This window comes from Hordeum vulgare, chromosome 4H, assembly GCF_904849725.1.
Source record: "Hordeum vulgare subsp. vulgare chromosome 4H, MorexV3_pseudomolecules_assembly, whole genome shotgun sequence".
Taxonomy (NCBI): Eukaryota; Viridiplantae; Streptophyta; class Magnoliopsida; order Poales; family Poaceae; genus Hordeum; species Hordeum vulgare.
In genome coordinates, this window is record NC_058521.1 from 26,975,614 (window position 1) to 26,998,200 (window position 22,587).

Consider the following 22,587-nt stretch of genomic DNA (forward strand, 5'->3'; position numbering starts at 1 on the left):
ATGTGTTGTTTTTGTGCAGAAATGAAAGTTCTCGGAACGTCCTGAAAATTTACGGAGAATATTTCTGGAAAATATGAAAAATACCTGCGCAAAGTTCCACCGGAGGGGACGGGCCAGTGGGCCACAAGCCCTGTTGCCGTGGCCCCGCTGGCCGCGACAACCAAGCTTGTGGGGCCCACGTGGCTCTACCGCCCCCAAACTCAGCTCTATTTATTCCCTTTCGTCCCGAAAAAAAATCAAGAGAGAAGATTTCATCGCGTTTTCGATCCAGAGGCACCGCCACATCCCGTTCTTCATCTCGAGGGCAGATCTGGAGTCTGTTTTGGGCTTCGGATCAAGGAGATCGTCACCATCGTCATCATCAACCTTCTTCCCTCTCCAATTCCATGAAGCTCTTCATCGTTCGTGAGTAATCTATTCGTAGGCTCGTTGGGCGGTGATGAGTAGGATGAGATCTATCATGTAATCGAGTTAATTTTGACGGGGATTGATCCCTAGTATCCACTATGTTCTGAGATTGATGTTGCTACTACTTTGCCATGCTTAATGCTTGTCACTAGGGCCCGAGTGCCATGATTTCAGATCTGAAATTATTATGTTGTCACCAATATATGTGTGTTTTAGATCCGATCTTGCAAGTTGTAGTTACCTACTATGTGTTCTGACCCGACAACCCCGGAGTGACAATAACCGGAACCACTCCCGGTGATGACCATAGTTTGAGGAGTTCATGTGTTCACCAAGTGCTAATGTGTTGGTCCGGTTCTTTATTAAAAGGAGAACCTTAATATCCCGTAGTATCCATTTGGACCCCGCTGCCACGGGAGGGATGGACAATGGATGTCATGCAAGTTCTTTTCCCTAAGCATGTATGACTACACACGGAATGCATGCCTACATCACATTGACTAACGGGAGCTAGCCACATATCTCTCCGTGTTATAACTGTTGCATGATGAATGTCATCCAACAAATCACCGATCCATTGCCTACGAGTTTGTCCCACTGCTGCTGTTACTTGCTCTGTTGCTGCTACTGTTACTTGTTGCCACTGTTACTTGCTTTGTCCTGCTGCTGTTGTTACTACTGTTGGTGCTACTGTTACTTGCTACTGCTGTCACTACTGCCGTTCCTTGCCACTCTTGTTACTCGTTACACTGCTGCTACCTGTTACAATACTTTTCTGGCACCATTGATACAACCATTAGGAATAGTCTGCCTTGTCAACAGATTGTTTCTGGCACCGTTGCTATCATACTACTTTGCTGTTGATACTTTGCTTGCAGATACTAATCTTTCAGGTGTGGTTGAGCTGGCGTCTCAACTGCTAATACTTGAGAATATTCTTTCACTTCGCGTCGCGCGAACCAACAAATTTGGGTTGAATACTCTACCCTCGAAAACTGCCGCGATCTCACGCGTTGGTGGGCTATTGCAAGACAATTTCCAATTGTTGAGCAACTGGAAGCAGCTCTTTTCTGGCTCCGTTGCCGTGGAGGCATCAAGTCAGGAATAGTTGCACGTCAGCAGGGAGTGATTAGACTACTTGACAAGATATTTTTTTGCCTTTTCCCAATTATAGTTGAGAGGCAGCTATGACACTTATAGCAAGTCAAGTACACGCTACACATGCAGTTCTAAGAGTGTAGCAGCGGAATGTAAAACATGCAAGTGTAAAGTAGAGGAGTAAGGTAGGGAGATCAAACGCATGAGGTGGACACGGCGATTTTTGGCATGGTTCCGATAGGTGGCGCTATCTTACGTCCATGTTAGTGGAGACTTCAACCCACACAGTGTAACGGTTGCGAGAGTCCACGGAGGGCTCCACCCACGGAGGGTCCACAAAGAGGCGGCCTTGTCTATTCCACCACGGCTTCCGTCCACGGAGGCCTAGCCTTACTCACAGTAGATCTTCACGAAGTAGGCGATCTCCTTGCCCTTACAAACATCTTGCTTCAACTCCACAACACGAAGTAGGAGGCTCCCAAGCAACACCTAACCAATCTAGGAGGCACCACCCTCCAAAAGGTAATAGATGGGGTAGATCAATGAACTCCTTGCTCTTGTGCTTCTAAAGATAGTCTCCTCAACACTAAATTACTCTCTCACAGAATATGTATGGGTAGGAGAGATTGATTTGGTGTAAAGCAGTTTGGGGAGGCTAGAGATCAAGTTTCAAATGGTTGAATTGGAATATCTTGGTTTCAACACATGAGTAGGTAGCTCTCTTTCAGAAAATGTATCTAGCAATGAAGTGTGTGTTTTCAGTGCTTCTCCCATGAATGAGAGGTGGGTGAAGGGGTATATATAGGCAGCACACAAAATCCAACCATTACACACAAAGTGGCAAACTCTGTGACCCCGAAGTGAAAAACTCGATGGTACCGATTATCACAAAGGCAGTAAATTTTGAATCTAGGCAGGACCAATATACACAACTCGGTGGCACCGAAAAGGTGGTTAACGGTCAGATGGCCAAACTTGGTGGCACCGATACTCAAACTCGGAAATTTCGATTTTGTGTACCGAGGCACCCGAAAGTTGGTCACTGAAACTCGGTAGCACCGATATGGATTCGGTTGCACCGATTTGGTGGAAATGGATGGGGTTTCTGTCTGAGGTCAAACTCGGTGGGTCCGAAATGTGGAAGTTGGTGACACCGAATTTGAGTAGTGGAATTTTGACAGAATGGATATGTGGAAAAAATGACTGAGTATTTTTGTGGCTAACTTTGAGCACTTTGAGCAATCAGTTCATCTTAATACCTCACACCCTTTTAATAGTATTGACTTTTCTATGGACTCAAAAGTGATTTCTCACAAATATAAAATGAAGAGTCTTCTAGCTTGAAGCTTGAGCCAATATTATTCCTTTCTTGCATCAAGGGGCATTGTCCACATAAGCCTTTAGCCATAGCATCTTTTGAACTTCTGTGAAATATACCTGGAACACATATTAGTACAATGATGGCATATGTTGTGATCAATTATCAAAACCACCCCAGAGAGCAATTGTGCTTTCACGGGCATACAACCATCATGGTTCGAGTCCCCTGCTGGTTCCTAAATTCCCTAAATTAAATCACCAAACCACTTTTTCCATCTTAAAACAGAACTGGGGGTTCATTGGCTAAAAGCTCAGTGGAGTTTGTGTAAAATCGCACCATAGACCGAAAATATCTATTATCTTCTTTTATAGTGAATATAGATATAGATTTCTTATTTCCTCTGTCCCATAATGTAAAATGTTTCTAAACACTAAATGTCTTATATTATGGGACGGGGAGAGTATTATGCATGAGTCGTCTTCGGGCATATACAATAATTAATAAGGCAGTTATATCTTAAGCATTTCATGTAATTTAGATATGATAAATAAAATCATGTCTACAATAACTTATGTTTTAAACTTATCTTTAAAAACTAGTTATTTAAAAAAACATGATGAGATAAAGGGATCATTGTTTAAATAAGAGAAGATGACTCTTTTCTTCCTATGATTTTCTCTTTCCTCTATATCAGTGTTTATCCTATGACATTCCTAAAATAACATCATTGTGTGTGGCTTTCTAATTTATTTTTTTCCCTGTAGATGTGAAAACTGCAAGAGTAGCTGCGTGTGACCTTACAGACCTTACGGACCGGACTGCGGAGCGTACACGGAGGGGAGACCAATCAGAATCAAGACCTTTTCGTCTCCGACAAGATCTGGTGTAGGGAACTCTTTTCCGATTCGGACCCAGCCCGAACCGTAGGCCTATATCTATAATTCTATTTGTGTTTCCGGCGCACAAGCTTATGCGGTTCAGTACGAGTGCCTAGCTAGCTTAGTTAACCAGCATATAGCATCGGTGGATCCGTGGATGGCTTCAATGTCGTCGTGGTGTGAACTCCCGCACGATCTCCTGCGCCTCGTCATCGCCAGAGTCGCTTTGCCGATTGACTGCGCCCGTTTCCGAGCGGTGTGCCGTTCATGGCGCTCCGTCCCGTCTCCTCGCCGGACGCCATGGGTCGTAGCTCCGGATGGACTTCTGATGCGCTTTCCCCAAGACAACACACAAGGACTCATTACTTTCGCCGAGAACTACCGCTGCATCGGCTCCACCGATAGCTGGCTGGTCATGGACTTCACCAACCCTAAGACACGCACTCATACCTACACGTTGGAGAACCTGTTCTCCAAGACGATCGTGCAGTTCCCGGAGCTAGACAAGGTCATCGGCAATGTCTCCAAGCCGTTCGAGGTTCGCAAGGTGCTCATGATGTCGCCCCCCGAGGGCCTCGTCGCTGTGAGGACCAACAAGTACAGCTATCCCATCATCTTGGTGCAGCCAGGGAAGGGTTTGTGGCTACCTCGGCCAAGAACACTTCCCTACACGCGTCTCATCGACCTCGCGTTCCTTCATGGCAGACTCTACGGGCTCACGCGAGACGAGGATCTCTTCTCCTTCCACATCGCATTTGATGATGACAAGGGCGCACCCACCGTCACCGGTGTCGAGTGCATAGTCAAACACTCTAAGGTTGATCATCACGAGCATGCCGAAGAAGAAGCGAGAAAGAGCACCGTGGACAACATCGAATATAATGGCATGCGCTATGACGACGACGAGGAGGAGGATCAGAAAGGAGGTCTCCTCATGACAATCTGGTACCTGGTCGAATCACGTGGGAAGTTGCTTATGGTGAGACGCCAAATCAAAGGACCTCAACTTGTTACCCGCTTCACTTGCAAGGTGGAGGTTTTTGAGGCAGACGCGCGCACAAGAAAGTGGGTGCCCGTGCTGGGTGGGCTAGACGGCCATGCACTCTTCATCAGCAAGCGCTTCAGCAAATCGGTATTGGCAGGTGGCGACGTGGCTGAGGATACTCTTTATTTTATGGAAACAGGAGAAGTGTTTAACATGAGATCCAGGACTACAACCCCACCCATTTTTGTAGAATCTACTCTTGCCACGTGCCTCTTTCTTCCAGGTTCTTTAGATCATTCTCCGATCCGCCACTAGTTGTTTGTTTATGTTAGGAATTAGATGTTAACTGCCTTAAGCAGATATCCTAGTATCCAAAGCCCCTCGTCCGTACTGACGCCTTTTTCTCTTTACAGACGCCTGTTCGGAGCGAACGGGCGCCTCTCCCTTTAGCGACGCCTCGTACAGGCGCCGTTACCTTGTAACCGACATTCCCAAACGACGGGAAACCATGTATAAATAACCCTAAACCTCCACAACCCAGCTCAGTTGTGCATTCAATGACTGGGACATCGGTAAACCCTGACTCAATCGTATTGAAAAATCACGAACAATCAACAAAGGTAAATGAAATTAAGTCTTTATACACTTAATTTGCAGTAAATTTACTAGCTAGACATAGCGCAGCTCCCACGAAACACCATTGAGCTGGAGTCAAGAATATCCTTCGATATCTCCAAGGCACAAAGAATCTTGGCCTATTCTTTCAATTTCAGAAAAATCTGGACATTGAGATGATTGGGTATACCGATGCTGGCTACTTATCACACCCACATAATGCCAGATCACAAACCGGTTTTGTGTTCCTACATGGTGGGACAGCCATCTCATGGAAGTCTTCTAAAAAGGCTCTAGTGGCTACATCCACCAATCATTCTGAAATAATCACATTATATGAGGCATCACGCGAATGCGTATGGCTTTGCAGAATGATAAACCACATACAACAATCGTGTGGTAAAGGTTCTATCGAATCTCCAACCATTATCTACGAAGATAATGCTGCTTGTGTTGCTCAGATGCAAACGGGTTACATACAGAGCAATATCACTAAACATATTGCACCTAAATTATTTTATCCTCATGAATTACAAAAGAGTGGGGATATAAACATCTTGCAAGTTAAGTCATGCGATAATCTCGCTGACCTATTCACAAAGTCTCTACCAGCTTCAACATTTGAAAAATATGTCCATGGAATTGGAATGCGACGACTTCATGATTTGCAAGGATCAGGGGGAGTATCTCTCTGAATTGTCACCCATTCAAACATGATATTACACTTTTTTTCCCCTTTATGAGTTTACTCACATGGTTCTCATCGAGGTTTTTAACGAGGTAATATCAACACAAGAATATATGTCATACATCCTATTTTCCCCACCAGAGTTTTTAACGAAAGTATACAAAACATATTAATTGTCCTCTGAACTTACCGATGAGTTTTATCCTTTCAAGGTTTTCTCATATAAGTTATCAAAGAGACAATGATTATTATATGTTGTATCATTTTCTCCTTACATTTCCCATTGTGTTTTAAAGGAGTTTTCACAACATATCAGATACTATTCTCCTCATTTTTTCCCACAGCTTTTTTGGAGGAGTAACTATCAACTTCAAAGATCATCAAGACTACATGGAGTATCTTCAAGATTATACAAGGACACAAGACATACAAGACATAGCTTTGTGCAAGGGGGGGTGTTAGGATTATATGTTAACTGTCTTAAGCAGTTAACCTAGTGCCCAAAGCCCCTCGTCCGTATGGACGCCTTTTCCTCATTACAGAAGCCTGTTCGGAGCGAGCGGGCGCCTCTCCCTCTAGCGACGCCTCCTATAGGCGCCTTTACCTTGTAACCGACATTCCCAAACGACGGGAAACCATGTATAAATACCCCTTGTTGATGATCAATAAAGACAACAGTTCATTTATTCACTTTCAATCACAACAGTTTACTAGCAATCGTCATTGTAATGGGAACTTTCAAATAAGATTCATTCTAAATACACTACCAATTGTTGCTTTGACGTCTCCTCTTAATTTTCTCCTTTTTTATCATTTTTTTCTCCAACACACGCATTTGTATGTGTATCATTTATTAAGAGAATAAGAAGGAAAAAACGTATTCACACACTCCTAGAATCGCCTGCGCATTGTTTGTCGAGTTTCGAAAATACTCGGCAGGATCCATATCAAATTGGGTAAAGGAGAAATAAATACGACACGCTTTAATTTATAAAAAAATGGTCTATAATAAGAGAATTTATAGCTACGGGCCAAACAAAGATGGTCTTAGCATACAAAAGCGCAGTTTAAGATTTCACAGGTCTTTCATTTCAACAAGACTTGCATGTAGATTTAATACGTACAAAGAAATGGGAAAGTGATCTTCATTTTCATCTTCAATCCTGATTTTGCTGAGGCGTTTATCCCCAATCCGGATCAATACCGGTACGAAAGAAAGTCGGATAATGCATTATTGATAAATATTACACTCTATATGGTATTTTCTTTAAATGGTTAACACGTAAAATAACATCATATTTTGATTCTACATATTTTTCTAATAAAAATTCATATTTCACATGTTAAATTTAGAGTTACGGTTAAGAAGATATGAATATTTAAAAAAATATTTGATATGTACTTCGACGGACTAAGAATACCTATTTCCTTTATTAATAGGTATAGGAAACATCAGGGGATTTTCTGTAAAATAGCATGAAACACTAAGGATACATATTTCCTTTATTAGTAGGTATCATGGGATTTTCTGTGAAATAGCATGACGGGCTAAGAATACTTATTTCATTTATTAGTATTAGTAGGTATAGATTGTCGAGATGCGAACTCGGTGAATATTAAAGGATCGCGATAACGCTCACACGTGTGGTGGAGCAACATCTGCCCACACGTCTATAGCACATATATTGTGCCATGTCACCGCATGCATGCATGTGGGGATCTTTTTTGATTTCCAGTTTTTAAAATGTTTTATCTCTTATATGAAAAATCCGATTGAAGATCCGTTTTCATCATTAAATCCGTCTCGACGAGATCTTCGAAACTAGATCCCATGTTGATATATTTCGATGATTTTTTTGGACAACATTTGACATGTCAATTGTACATGAATTGCCATGGTGTTTACGCTGAAGTTGTCATGATATGTTTCAGGTATTTTTTTTCTCCTACCTTTAAAAGTAAATTTTGATGTATTGCTAAAGAATTGCCATGATCCATGCATTAAATTTGCCATGGTTAATTACTAAAAATTTCCATGGTCAATTAATAAAAAATGTCATAAAAAATAGTTCAAAAATATAACGGTAGCTTTAAATCTAGAAGAAAAAAATAGTTAGAACATGTCATGGCAATTTTAGTGTAAACACTATGGCAACTACAGTGTAAGATCATGGGAACTGTTGCCCAAAGAAAATTTCATCAAAATATATCAACATGGGATCTAGTTTGAAGATCTCGTCGAGACGGATTTAATGATGAAAACGGATTTTTAATTGGATTTTTTAATTAGAAGATAAAACATTTTAAGCCAAAAAACCAACAAAATTACATGTCGTTCCACCTTTGCCCCCTTAGTTTCGGCTACCGGTGTTATGTTTCATAATTGAGCGCTCCTAACACGATCGGGGTTGTTATGGGGACCCCCTTGATAATTCGTTTTAGATTAAAACTAGTCTGGCAAGGCCCAATATTGGTACTACATTTGCCCAACATAATAATTTTGTTAATACTAAAAAGCATAGGGCGTCATAAACCCGAGGAGTAATTTTACATAAACAGGGGGGCGAGTGTTGATGGTGTTGGTCCCAAACGGTCTGCCTGCGGGGCCACCGCGAGGAAACTCGAGGTTTGGCACTCGTAGCTAGTTCCATCCGGTCGTGTCCTGAGAACGAGATACACGGCTCCTATCGGGTTCGTCGACACGTCGGGCGGCCTTGCTGGATTAGTTTTACCTTTGACGAATGTCTTGTGCATCGGGATTCCGGTGATGCTTTGGGTAATCTCAGAGTTGAGGTTTTCCACTAAGGAGTCCGACGAGATCGCGAGCTTCGTGATTGAGGATTTCTATGCGGCTTGTGGTAATTTGTGATGGATTAGTTGGAGCATCCCTGCGGGGTTATATCTTTCGGAAAGCCATGCCCGCGGTTATGTGGCAACGTGGAAACTTTATTTAACACTGGTTCTAGATAACTTGAAGTTAATTTAATTAAAACTTGCCAACTGAGTGCGTAACCGTGATTGTCTCTTTCGTGAGTTCCCTCTCCGATCGAGGACACGGTGGGGTTATGTCTGACGTAAGTAGGTGTTCCGGATCATTCATTTTGATTATCAGTAGTTCACGTCCGCTATGCGTAGTTCTTCCCCCTCTTATTTCTTGTACTTGTAACGATATCCATTCTTGCGAAACGACGAGATGCGCTTCAATCCCTGACGAGGCCCTCGTGCCAAATTGAGGATGGGATTGCATCTTGGGCATTACAGTCACGTTGCACGAGAACTCATCTACTTGCCCGTCTCTCTTGCTGGATCAAGAAGGCACAGATCGTCATCGAGCTGTACGTGTGCGGGACGCGGAGGTGTCATCAGTTCGGTACTTGATCGGAACGGATCACGAGACGGTTCGTGGGACGGATCGTGAAGACGTACCACTACATCAACCGCGTTTAATAACGCTTCCGCTTAGCGATCTACAAGGGTATGTGGATCCGATCTCCCTCTCGTAGATGAACATCACCATGATAGGTTTTCGTGTGCGTTGGATTTTTTTTTGTTTCCCATGCAACGTTCCCCAACACCAATCATAAGTGCATATGATCCAAGTAGAGAAAGTATGTTAGCTTATGCCTCTCCCTCATATAAAATTGCAATAATGATTACCGGTCTAATTATCGATTGCCTAGGGACAAATAACCTTCTTGCGACAAAAATATCTCTACTAAGACTAACTTAGTTGTTTCTTTATCTTAGCAGCCCCTAGTTTTTATTTACATGTTCTTTATTTCTCTTGCAAACATATCCTATCACACCTACAAAGTACTTCTAGTTTCATACTTGTTATAGGTAAAGCGAACATTAAGCGTGCGTAGAGTTGTATCGGTGGTCGATAGAACTTGAGGGGATATTTGTTCTACCTTTAGCTCCTCGTTGGGTTCGACACTCTTACTTATAGAGAAAGGCTACAATTGATCCCCTATACTTGTGGGTTGTCATTGTCTCAAGGGAGTATGACTCCTAGATCCGTAAATAGATCTACTTTGCCCTGCTTTAGACTTAATGTTCTACCGTAGATCAAACGGGTCTCCGGGTTGAGCCGGTTCCTTTCTCCTATCCCGTCCTCGAGGGGGGCGATCTGGTTGATCATCTTGTGCGAATATGGGTTGTGCGGGCTCCAAGGCCTCATTTTTTAATTTTGGCAACAAGCAACGACGCGAGTAGCTTTTAGTTTGTCACTGTCGTTCCTGTTCGTACCCCTCTTCGGTGTCCAGGACTTTTGTCCATAGTGATGGATTCTTGTTCGTCTTTGAGCTGCCTATGATTTAGCTTAAGACTCCGAGAAATGGCTATGAGATACCGCATGAATATTTCTTGATCCAGTGGGTCCTCGGGGACGATGAAATCCTCGTCTCCCAAGCTATCCTCATCCTCGATCGAAGGGGTGTAGTTGCTGTCTTCGGAATCACCGAGATCCTCGGGCTTGTCTGTATCCATGTAACCTGGTAGGTCGGGGGCGTACTCGGGGTCTACATGTTTTGGGGATTCGACTGGATTTTTCGTACCCCAAGGGCTTAAGTTATCACCTGTTCCTGCGTTGCTTTGCTTTCCCTTACGAGCTTTAGGCTTTTTGCGCTGGCGACAACGCTTGAAGGGTTCGTCGCCATTGTTTTTTGGTCGGGGTGTCATCATCGCTTTTCCCCATGGCGCCCTCGTCACTAGGGGTGTCCACCATATAAACGTCGTAGGTGGAGGTGGCAGTCCATTGTCCCGTTACGGGGGGACTCGGTGATCAAATAGCCGTGTCCATATCTTCGGCTTCTTCTGAGGAGAAGTCTAACAGATCGGTTAGATCTTTGATAGTGACGATGAAGTGGGTGGTGCGTGGGGAATAAAGTTCCCCGCACCTGGTCTCGGAGCTGAAATGGTCGTGGATCGGGATTGATTCGTTCAAACCGTCATCAGTTTGGGTTAAAGCCATTGTCTCGTTTGACCATGAGATATTTGTCGAACTAAACCTCGGAGCTCTGGCGAAGTTGAACTTCGATGCTTCATCGCAGGGAGTGTGTTCGGGCGGGATTACCCTCATACCTCCGAACACTATGGTAAGATCCTGGCTCGAGGCCGGATCAGGATTGGAATCTATCCTAGACTCGAGGTCAGGAAGAAGATCTGAAGTTAAGGCTTCGTATTTTTCGAGCTCTTCGGCCAAAGCCGAGACCTCAAAGAGGATCAAATCGCCTTGGGCGTCAGCGATTATTCCAAATCGCCGAACTTGAATCCCTGGCCCGAGGTGAACCCATTGATCTGGTGATGAACTGCCTTGACATGTGGGGTGGTACTGCTCAAAGCAGGGGACTGATCGGAGATGAAGATATCACCGGCCTTGATGTTTTCGCTCATGACCAAGCGAACCATCGATCATTTTTGTGATCCTACAACTGAGCTCTCAATGAAAGCACTAATGTCGATGTCTAAACCGTCTGATCTCGGGTAAGGGGTCCGAACTGTGGATATTGGGTCGATGAGTAACAAGGGACGAAGGAGATGACATTTACCCAGGTTTGGGCCCTCTTGATAGAGGTAAAATCATACGTCCTCCTCTTGTTGTATTGATGAAGTAATAGAGAGTACAGAGTTGATCTACCTCGAGATTGATTGTTGTGGTCTAAAACCCTAATCGTAATGAGCTTAACGGGTCCTACGAACTATGCCCCGTGGGTTATATAGATACCATGGGTGCTAGGGTTACAAAAAGTCGGTTACAATAAGGAAGGAATATGCCGATTACTACGTCGCATTGGTTTGTACGCCAAGTCTTCGGAAGAGTCCATCTTGATTCCAATACCTCAAATGATTAACAGATAGGCCCAGGAGTCTGGCCGATGAGAATAGATAGGCGGTCCAAGGACCCCTTAGTCCCGAACTCCCCCAAAAACCTCGTTACCCACCAGGGTAGCAGCAAAGATCAGGGATGAGGCTAAAACATGGGTAGTAGTCGGGGCTAGTTTTTTGGGTAACATTGTACTAGGAGAGTGATCCCCCTTTTTGGACCTTCTGGTCGTGTAACACCTTTAAAAACATTGTTCTTCTCCTTATTTAATGAGATGAGGCAAAGCTTTTACCTCCGTTTCAAGAAAAAAAACGACCTCGCATGTTCGAGCTGTGTCGGTTCTCGCCGCCACGCCAAGTTTCGAGACTGCGTCATGAAACGCGCGTGCCGCATCATTGGTCGGCTATCTCCGCCCATGGCTTGCTCATATGTTGTCGTGCTTACCGTGGTCGAGCCGTGTGTTGGCCGTCATGCCCCGTTGGCCGCTCACCGCCACACCCAGTTGCGCGTGCAGGCCACCGCGATCCCTGAGCCTCATCCGCTTCGCGCATGGGCCTGCTAGCCACGTCGCGCTCCGTCGAGACCCAACCGCCCGTTAACACCATTGTGTCCGGCCACGATGTTCAAAGGTATCCAAGAGTCGTCGTCTCCCGTCATCGGTCCGGACGGGATCGGCTCGCGCCGTCGGCGCCAACTAGTGCACAACTCAGACCAACCTAGCAGAAGAGAAAACAGGGAAAAAATAGATTAGGAGAGGGAAGAGCAGAGGAAAGGAAAAACATAAGAGGAAAAAGATTAAAGTGACCCGTGGACCCATACGCGAGTGAGGCTAGCGGATGAACCCGACTGTGATTGTCTCTTTTCCTAGTAAATCAAACATGCCTAGGATCAGAATAGACCGGGATACGAGAGGTTAGGATACGAACTCCAAGAATTCGAAGGCGAGGATTCATTTATGCCGACCTCTATAAACTCACGGATTTGTTTCTGACTTTACTCCTGCATATTTGGATGCGCAATTGAAAAAAAAGAACATTTGCTTTCCCAGCCCCCGAATAAAAACGGTATTGATCCCCGTATTTTAAGAGTTCAAAGAGAAAGAGGTTTGCAAATCGTGAGACCAGTTTTTTTTTTCCTCTTTTCATTTTTTGAGGACTGAGACCAGATTTCTTGGATGCTGTTCAGAAATCCCGGTTCTGGTGGTAGTGGCAAAACCATTCCACGAGACGAGATCCCACCGGAAACCACGGCAACACGTCGCCACGACTCCACGAGACCAGCACGACTTTCATCGCGAGACACAAAGATCTCTCGCGTCCTCTCCCCACCCAAACCCGACCCCCCACCCCCGCCCACCAAAAACCTCGACGAACCCGGTCCTCACGCGCCGCTCTCCCAGAATCCTCTCCCCGCCTTCCCAGCGCCCGTAGACCCAGTCCACCCCGCCCGCAGCTCCTCCGTCCCCGAGTAGGGCAGCGCACCCGTGAGAGCGCCGAAGCGGAGCGGCCTCCAGAAGCCCACCCCACCCCACCACCGCCGTCCCCCACCACCGCCACCAGCCGCTCCGCGGAATCGAAGTCCGCGCCGCACCAACCACCGCCCCCCAGTCCCAGATCTAGCCCCCCCGTCGCACCAACGTGTTGCCCCCCGATTCGGCGCGCCCCTGACCCGGCCTCGTGCCGGAGGATGCCACGCGCGGCCTCAAATCTCCCAGATTTCATCAGCTCCCAGTAGCAGCAGCAGCAGCAGCCGGCGGGCGCGATGCAGGCGCGGGTGGCGTCCATGGAGGACATGAAGGAGGCGAGGCTGGCGGCGCAGGGGCAGGGCGGGAGGGTGTTCCCCACGGGGATGCTCAAGGTATTCCTCGGCTTCCTGCTGCTCGGCGTCGGCCTCTCCGCGGCCGGCATGTACATGGCGCGGCACACGCTGGCGGCCGCCGCGCCGGCCATCTTCCGCCCCTGCCTCGGGGCCTCCGCCGCCGGCGCCGAGGAGCGGCCGCTGGACGGGCTCGAGCGCTGGACCCGGCCCCCGGCCCGCGCGCGCCACGCCATGACGGACGAGGAGCTGCTCTGGCGCGCCTCCTTCGCGCCGCGGGTGCGCCCCTACCCGTTCCGCCGCGTGCCCAAGGTCGCCTTCATGTTCCTCACGCGCGGCCCGCTCCCGCTCGCGCCGCTCTGGGAGCGCTTCTTCCGCGGCCACGAGGGCCGCTACTCCGTCTACGTGCACGCCCTCCCCTCCTACCGCGCCAACTTCACCAAAGACTCCGTCTTCTACCAACGGCAAATCGCCAGTAAGGTTAGCTCCCCCTCTCGCGTGCTGTACCTGGCCTCCTCCTGCCGTAGCAGACCAGTAGTGTGACCGCGTACTCAACCTAGCAGGATGGTGTGATAGGTGGCCTGCCTATTCATGCTGATCTAGTGATACCAACAGCAAAACTAAATTCAATCGTAGTGCCAACTGCCATGTTTGTATTACATTGAGCTCTACTGTACTATTGCTCCACGACTTCATAATCATACGTGATGGTACTATGACAAACCAAGATTGACATTGAGCTGTACTGTACTCTAGTGTTGCTCCACGACTTCATACGTGATGCTGTGACAAACTTGTAAATGAATCCCAACGTTTCAGCCATTACACCGAACTGTGGTTGTACTTGCTACTTATTACTACAGTATAAGGAACCTATGGCTGCATATGTCGCCTGCGACCTTGGGTGATTAAAACAGTTGCTGACAGTGGAAATTTCTGAACTAACTTTGTTAGGTTTATTTTTTATAAATATACAAAAGAACTGTGCATTTTTTGCATTGAAGGAGAAAATGTAGGTACAGTGAGGCACTTTACCTACCTTGCTGAGCATGGACCACCATTACAACAAAAAATTTAGTAGGTGCATTGATCGATAGCCCTGGTAGGTTTGGATTATGGTGCTGTATTTATGTACCTTTAGGAGTTAACCTTGCGCCTACATGATAGTGATCCACCTGTTACTAACTACGTATATTACTAACTTACCCTGGGGCGAGATTCTTAAAATCAGTAACTGGTATGCATTGTGTCACCCATATATCTAGTAGCCACCACACCGTAACCGGGACTTTTGTAATACAATAGGAGGAGTCAGGAGACTCTAGAACCGGTAGAGGTAGGGGTCGCAGAACTTATAACTCATTCCTTGTATGCAGCAGCATATGACCTATTATAGCTGTTTTCTAGGCATTGCTGTCAGGAGAAAAACATTTCCAGCTTGACGAGAACCCAAGCAGACCTCCAATTAGTCAGACTTGTTTCTGTCTTCTTTCACTGAGAACAACCTATGACTTTCCTTTTCAGAATTTCCGCATATCAAGTGGTAGTGATCTAAAAGATCTTATAAGTATTAGTTTACAGAGGGAGTAGTAATTTAGCAACGCTACCATGTAGGATGACTAAAAACAATTGTAGCGTCCCTGTTGTGCTGAGAGCGAGAACTTGAGATGACCATCTACCTGAAATTAATATGTGATCTGTTTGGTGCTCACAGGTTGCGGAATGGGGTCAGATGTCTATGTGTGATGCTGAGAGGCGCCTGCTGGCGAATGCTTTGCTGGATATATCTAATGAGTGGTTTGTGCTTGTGTCCGAGTCGTGCATTCCCATATTTGATTTCAATACCACATACGAATACTTCCAGAATTCAAGCCAAAGCTTTGTCATGGTGTTTGATGATCCTGGGCCATATGGACGGGGCCGATATAATTATAACATGACCCCTGAGGTTGAGCTCACACAATGGCGCAAAGGTTCGCAATGGTTTGAAGTAGACAGAGATCTTGGCATTGAGATCATCAGAGATACACGCTATTACCCGAAATTCAAGGAGTTCTGCAGGCCTCATTGTTATGTCGATGAACACTATTTCCCTACAATGCTCACAATTGAAGCTCCACAAAGCCTTGCTAACAGAAGTGTCACCTGGGTAGATTGGTCGAGAGGCGGTGCACATCCAGCCACATTTGGTAGGGGAGATATCAGTGAGGAATTCCTGAGAAGAGTTCAAACGGGACGGACTTGTTTATACAATAATCAAAATACAACAACATGCTTCCTGTTTGCTCGGAAGTTCGCTCCGAGTGCACTGCAGCCGTTGCTAGTGCTAGCGCCCACTGTGCTGGGTTATGGTTGATGTATAATTTTAACAGGTGCCCCCTGTAAGTTTTGATACTAGATAATAGGTAGGTTTACATGTGTGGAGGCATGGGCTTATTTTGATGGATTCCAACCTGTACTCTGCCCACATCATTATACACAAATTTGTACTATTATTTTGTACAGTAACCTGACAATGGACAAGAGAACTTTTCTCTTGCTCTATTGCACTGTATATTTTTTATTAATCAGAATGTATTACTAGAATTTTGTTGGGGGAAATGTCAAGATAAAGGCAACAAAAGCAATTCAGATATATGGCCTACAAATAAAAGTAAAATGCAGAAAATAAAGGGTGTAAAATTAGTGTGGTCACCGGCATTTAGCTCAACTTTCAACTAAATACCAGTGGCCACACTAATTTTACATCTATTTCAAGCAGCCCCTAAATGGCAGAAGGTCTGAGGTGTGACTTGTGCAGAACCCAAGCAGTACTGCATATGGTCAGAATTACCCCTGTCTGTTTCCATCCAGAGAAAATCTTGTGGCCTTGGTCCATTCCAGGATTTTCAACATATCAAGTAGTAGCAACCTGGCTACGCTTCCATGTATACGAATTAAGAGAGCAGACTGGAGAGCAAACTCATCTCATCCCACGGCTAAGCCTCCAGGTAAACTGATGGACACAATCAGAAGGCCGGTCGCAGCAGCTTCATCTCTTCATCATTCAGCGGCAAAGCATCTGGTCACCTTGGCTCAGAGGAATGGAGTTAACAGGAGGTGCCTCCTCACTCTGCTGGCATCCGTCGCAGCCGTACCCGAGGCGAGTGAATCAAGAAAGGCCCTATTGCAAGGTATGTAAGCATCCGGTCCAATTCTCTGGGTGATGTTTCTAGCCGGTTTGCTGTTTACCTTGGATAGATAAATAGTTCTGCCTGCATTTGTAGATTATGTGAAGAGATCAAAGGAAAATAAAGAAAAGAATGACAAGGAGGTATGTGGCCCTCCTTCAACTGTTTCCTTGGCATCCCATCATTGCCAATGGAAGAAGTCTTTTGCTTTTGTTTTGAGCCAGTAATCTATATTCATTTCTCTATGAAATCATGAGCCTTTTTCAACTACTAATTTGGATATGTATGCTCTCAATTTCATTGCTTCGGTTGCCATATACTTACTGTCCCTTTGCCTTCTCGTTTTTCATGAAAAACCTGAGGATGGTTTGACCCGCGCTGTAATTTTCTACCCTTGTTACTCGTACTACATGTTTCAGTTTTGTTGGTTTTGCAGTAGATGTCTCTGATTAAAATAGTTAAATAGGGAACCTTGTGCCACCTGCAAACCATCATACTAGTTTACGTCTCAAGTGAAATCGGCTGCAGCCCTCTTTAGAATGTTGTCAATTTTATCACTACAAGTTTACTGGGCCAACAAATTGATCGATAAGAGGTTTTACACCGTGGTTGCAACTAACTGTTTTCTCATATATTCCAGAGGCGGGACGACGTTTACAAAAGGAATTACAAGGATTATTTTGGATTCATGGAAGGGCCGGTCAGAGAGAAGCCAGCAGAGCAGCTCACGGAGTCGGAGAAAGGAATTCTCGCGTGGCTGGACAAGAATAAGTAGCTAGGGTTGAACATGTGAGGCGCCAACCCAATAGCTGAAACAGCTTTTTCTGTAGGAAAATTCCTTCCACAGTGAAGTTCTCATCAATGAGCTAATAAGCTTAGCATATAGCACCTCACTTGCCTCTTAAACCTGAGAGTGTAACTTGTTCTGTTTCATCATTTTGATATCTCATTTGTGAAGTAGCACAAATCTTTGCTTGATCTGACAGTATGTTTCATCTTTTGCAAAATCAGAAGGAAAAAAATCATGGTGTGGACATCATTATACACAAATTTGTACTATTATTTTGTACAGTAACCTGACAATGGTCAAGAGAACTTTTCTCTTACTCTGTATATTTTCTTTTTTAATCAGAATGTACCACTAGAAATTTGTTGCGGAAATGTCGAGATAAAGACAAGAAAAATAATTCAAATATGCGGCCTAAGAAAAATAAAAATAAAATGCAGATACCAGAAAGGCAAAAATGTTAAATGGAAGAAGGTATATATATCAAACAGGCTGACGTGTGACTTGTCCAAAACCCAAGCAGGACTGCATATTGTCAGATTTGCCCCTGTCTGTTTCCATCCAGAGAAAAACCTGTGGCCTTGGTCCATTCCAGGATTTCATCATATCAGGTAGCAGCAACCTGGCAACACTTCCATGTAGGAAATCAAGAGAGCAAACTCATCTCATATCCCATGGCTCAGCCTCCAGGTAAGCTGCTGGACACAATCAGAAGGCCGGTCGCAGCAGCTTCATCTCTTCATCAATCAGCGGCAAATCATCTGCAGCCGCTGCTCAGCTTGGCTCAGAGGAATGGAGTTAACAGGAGGTGCATCCTCACTCTGCTGGCATCGGCTGCAGCCATACCCGAGGCCAGTGAATCAAGGAAGGCGCTATTGCAAGGTATGTAAGCATCTGGTCCAGTTTTCAGGGTGAAGTATTTGTGGTCCATTTGCTGTTCATCTTAGATAGATAAATGCTTCTGCCTGCATTTGTGTAGATTATGTGAAGAGGTCAAAGGAAAACAAAGAGAAGAATGACAAGGAGGTATGTGGCCTTCTTTCAATTGTTTCCTTGGGTGTCCACTGGAAGAAGCCTTTTGCTTTTGTTTTGAAGTCACTAGTCTATATGCATTTCACTATTAAATCATCAGCTGTTTTTGAACTACTAATTTGGGTCCATATGCTCCCAATTCAATTGCTTCAGTGCTTTATACCTATTGTCCCTCTACCTTTCCATTTTTCATGAATAGCTCGAGGAAGTTCAGCATGTGCTTTGATTTTCTACCCTTATTCGTATTACATGTTCCAGTTTGTTGGTTTTGCAGTACATATCTCTGATTTAAAATGGGGAACCTTGTGCTATCCCCAAACCCAGCCTACACTGTTAAATACAACTATCATAGTAGTTTAAGTCTCAGGTGTTCCAGCTTCTTTACAATGTTGTTAATTTTATCTATAAGTTTACTGGAGCAACAGATTGATCGACAAGAGCTTCTGCGCGGTGGTTGCAACTAATTATGTGCTTCTGTTTTCTCATATATTCCAGAGGCTGGACGACTTTTACAAGAGGAATTACAAGGATTACTTCGGTTTCATGGAAGGCTCGGTTAGGGAGAAGCCAGCGGAGGAGCTCACGGAGTCGGAGAAAGGAATTCTCGCGTGGCTTGACAAGAACAAGTAGCTAGCTAGTGTTGAGCATGACAGCACCACGCCAACCACCAAAATAGCTGAAACAGCTTTTGTATAGGAAAATTCCTTCGGCGGTGAAGTTCTCAACTTGCCCTGTTTCATCACTGTTATCTCTGTGCAGCAGCACAAATCCTTGCTTGATCTGATATTATGTTTCTTTTTTTTTTTTGCAAAATGTGAAAGGTTTCAGGACAGGGAAGTATGAAAAATCCTTGCATTACGAATTCCCAGTTCACATACATTGCTAATGCTACCGTGTGTCAGAGAAAAACAAGTGAAAGCTAAATTCAATGTGCATGGATAACAAAAATATAGGGGTGAATATACCGATTGGAAGTAAGGGGATTATATATTAATCAGAGTGAGCACAAACATATCCCGGGATGATTTAAGATATATTTCCTTGGTCCCAAAATAAGCGATTCAACTTTATACTAAATTTGTAGTAAGGTTAGTATAAAATTGAGTCACTTATTCTAGGACGGAGGGAGTACATTGTTTTTCTCCTGGTTTCTTGGCACCTTAAACTAGTTGGCAGAATAGCAACATAAACATCGTTATAACCAAATAAGGGCGGGTGGCTTGGATCGGATCAGACGTAGGCCTTAACCTAAATGCAAGAAAAATCCTAAATGGAAAATATTGAATGAATAGAGCGTAAATGCTGAAAGTTCGTTATTTCTTTTTCTTCTGGACAAGATAATTCTTGTAGCGAGAATGGGATTTCTACAACGATCACAAACCCCTCAGATAGAATAGAATCTGAGAATAAACCTCAGAATCGAAATAATTTTTGTAATCCAAAAATCGATCTTGGTTAAGATTATTAACCAAGTTATCATGAAAATCCTGCCGATACATTTGAGTAATTCCATGGTAATGGCGAAAGCAGCACAAGCTCTAACCACTGCTGATGGCGAAAGCAGCACAAGCTCGGGTGAGCACATGGTGCCCTGCAGATCGGCCCCATATAAGCAGTGGGAAACACCTCGACGCGTGTCAAGAGCGTAGAAAATGTTGAGCAGCTCGTCCGGAGCCAGGTATAATAGACATTGTGCTATACGAACTAGATAGGGTTAATACCAAAAAAAGAAAAAAACATAGTATGCAAATTGTTGGAATCATCTAGTACTACTAGTATTCCAGTTGGCAGCCGTTTTGCCAAGGCAGCGTATTCAATCGGTTAGCGTTTTAGCTCATTGCTGTTTATTGGGTTTTTTTTTCCTTACATAGCGAATATTTCCACCCATTGTTCCCAGCGAGTAAGGAAGAAAATATCATCGCCCCGTCAAATCGACATGCCATGTGCACCCCCCTTTCAGCTTGGGTTGCCGTCAAACCCCCACCATCTGCCCCGCCCTTGCCGCGGGCCGCGGTTCTTCGTCGCCGCGTCTCCACCCCCCCCCCCTCCCCGCGTCTCCCCCGTGTCCATGCTTCTGTTGAAAATATGGGAGATTTACCACGTGATTTTACTAGCAGAAATAGTTGCTGGAATTTTATGTATTTATGGAACAGCCCAATATGTAATTTTAGAAATTTCTAATAAATCCTAGAGGCCCACGCAGCCCATTTGTGCAAGGCAAGAGGTGGAAATGTTTAGTCCCACATTGCTAGTTTAGTGGGAGTTGGACCTCTTTATAAGGGAGGATGTTTCCACACATGTATGAGCTTGAGAACAAGAGAGACATACACGCGCGCTCCTCCTTCGCCGCCTCGTCCCGACGCGCCGCGGGTTGCAGGAATGAGCCGAGCCGAACTAAATTTTTGCCACGCACAACTGGTATTTAAAAGTCCTTTGGATGCTGGCTTCTCGCCTCCTTCTCCTGCGCCTATAAAAGGGAGGTCGCTCCTCTCCAGTAAACGCATCAGAAGTTCTCACTCGCCACCGGATCTTCTCTCTGTGCTGCTGCTATGTTCTTCCTCATCCCGTCCTGCGGCGTGCACCGTTCGTCGGGACAGTAGGCCTCCGAAACTCCGTCTCTTCGAGTCCTGTACGGGAGAAGGGCGATAAGGTTTTTGGGGAGCGCTCAGCGCGACTACTGGCTTCCATCACGGACATCGACGATCTCTTCCCGGACGACGACTACTTCCCCGACGTCGACCACCTTTTCGGTACCATGGCCAACGACAACGCCAACACCAATCCTCCTCCTGCTGCAACTCAGTACGTACTCATGTGCTTCTTCTTTGAATTCCTATCACACCTTTTTGCTATAATTTCTCTGCTAGATATGTTCCGTTTCTACTCATTACTCCAGATGATACCTTGTCTTTGTAGAACAGTTATACATATGCTCTTTTCTGTATCCTACGTGCACATGTCTTTTGTCTTCTCATCTCTATATAGCTTGCCTTCTTTCGTTGTTGTTATGTTGATTATGTTTTTCCTAGTTTTTCCTGTAATAAAATCCTATGGTAAATTGCTCATATTTGCAACAATCCAAAAACCTTATTATAGGCAATTTACCCCGAGTGGTTTTGCTGCTTCCATGAGACCTCCTATGTTTGAGGGTGTTCACTATAAGAGGTGGCGCGTGAGAGCTGTCCTATGGTTTCAAACCATGAGCTGCTATGATGCCACTCTTGGCAAACCTGAAGGAGACCATGATGCTCAACAAGAGCTAGCCTTTCAGAAAATGGATACCTTGTTTAAGGCTGCTCTTTTGAGCATTCTTGGTGAAAACATAGTTGATGCTTATGCGTCAATTGATAATGGAAAAGATATGTGGGATGCACTCGAGGCCAAGTTTGGGGTCTCGGATGCTGGCACTGAGTTGTACATCATGGAACAATTCTATGACTACAAGATGACTGAAGAGCGCTCCGTGGTTGAGCAAGCTCACGAAATACAGTCATTTGCAAGAGAACTTGAGCAATTTAATTGCATGCTACCGGACAAGTTCGTTGCTGGAGGCATCATCACTAAACTTCCTCCTTCGTGGAGGAACTTTGCTACCTTACTGAAGCATAATAGACAGGAGTTTTCCGTTCCGGATCTCATAGGTACTCTTGACGTGGAAGAAAAGGCGAGAGCAAAAGACTCACGTGCTCGAGCTATTGAGGGAGGTTCTAGTGCCAATCTGGTACAGAAGAAAAACTTCCAGCCCCACAATTTCAAGAACAAGGGCAAGTTTGATGGTAAAGCAAAGTTCGATGGGAAGAACAAGGTTGTACAGCACACCAACTTCAAGAAGAAGAATGACAAGAAGAAAGGTGTTTGTCATGTGTGTGGAGATCCTGATCATTGGGCACCTAACTGCCCTAATCGTTATGACAAGCGTCAACATGGGAAAGGCGGCAAGTCTGCTAATGTCGTCATTGTTGACAC

At 45.0% G+C, this 22,587-nt stretch overlaps 3 protein-coding genes across 3 annotated transcripts; all 3 read left to right on the plus strand.

Annotated features, from left to right (window-relative positions):
* The first annotated feature begins 13,208 nt into the window (after positions 1–13,208).
* LOC123447669 (glycosyltransferase BC10-like) lies at positions 13,209–16,218 on the plus strand. The gene is made up of 2 exons (XM_045124295.1): positions 13,209–14,112; positions 15,347–16,218. Exons 1-2 carry the CDS (start codon positions 13,579–13,581, stop codon positions 15,986–15,988), a joined length of 1,176 nt encoding a protein of 391 aa, XP_044980230.1. The 5' UTR covers positions 13,209–13,578; the 3' UTR covers positions 15,989–16,218.
* Positions 16,219–16,378: 160 nt separating this feature from the next.
* On the plus strand, positions 16,379–17,846 carry LOC123447671. The gene is made up of 3 exons (XM_045124298.1): positions 16,379–16,805; positions 16,899–16,945; positions 17,443–17,846. The coding sequence occupies exons 1-3, from the start codon at positions 16,631–16,633 to the stop codon at positions 17,575–17,577; spliced, it is 357 nt and encodes a 118-aa protein (XP_044980233.1). The 5' UTR covers positions 16,379–16,630; the 3' UTR covers positions 17,578–17,846.
* A 333-nt stretch (positions 17,847–18,179) lies between these two features.
* LOC123447670 lies at positions 18,180–19,405 on the plus strand. Its single transcript, XM_045124296.1, has 3 exons — positions 18,180–18,471; positions 18,569–18,615; positions 19,117–19,405. Exons 1-3 carry the CDS (start codon positions 18,264–18,266, stop codon positions 19,249–19,251), a joined length of 390 nt encoding a protein of 129 aa, XP_044980231.1. The 5' UTR covers positions 18,180–18,263; the 3' UTR covers positions 19,252–19,405.
* The last annotated feature ends 3,182 nt before the right edge of the window (positions 19,406–22,587 follow it).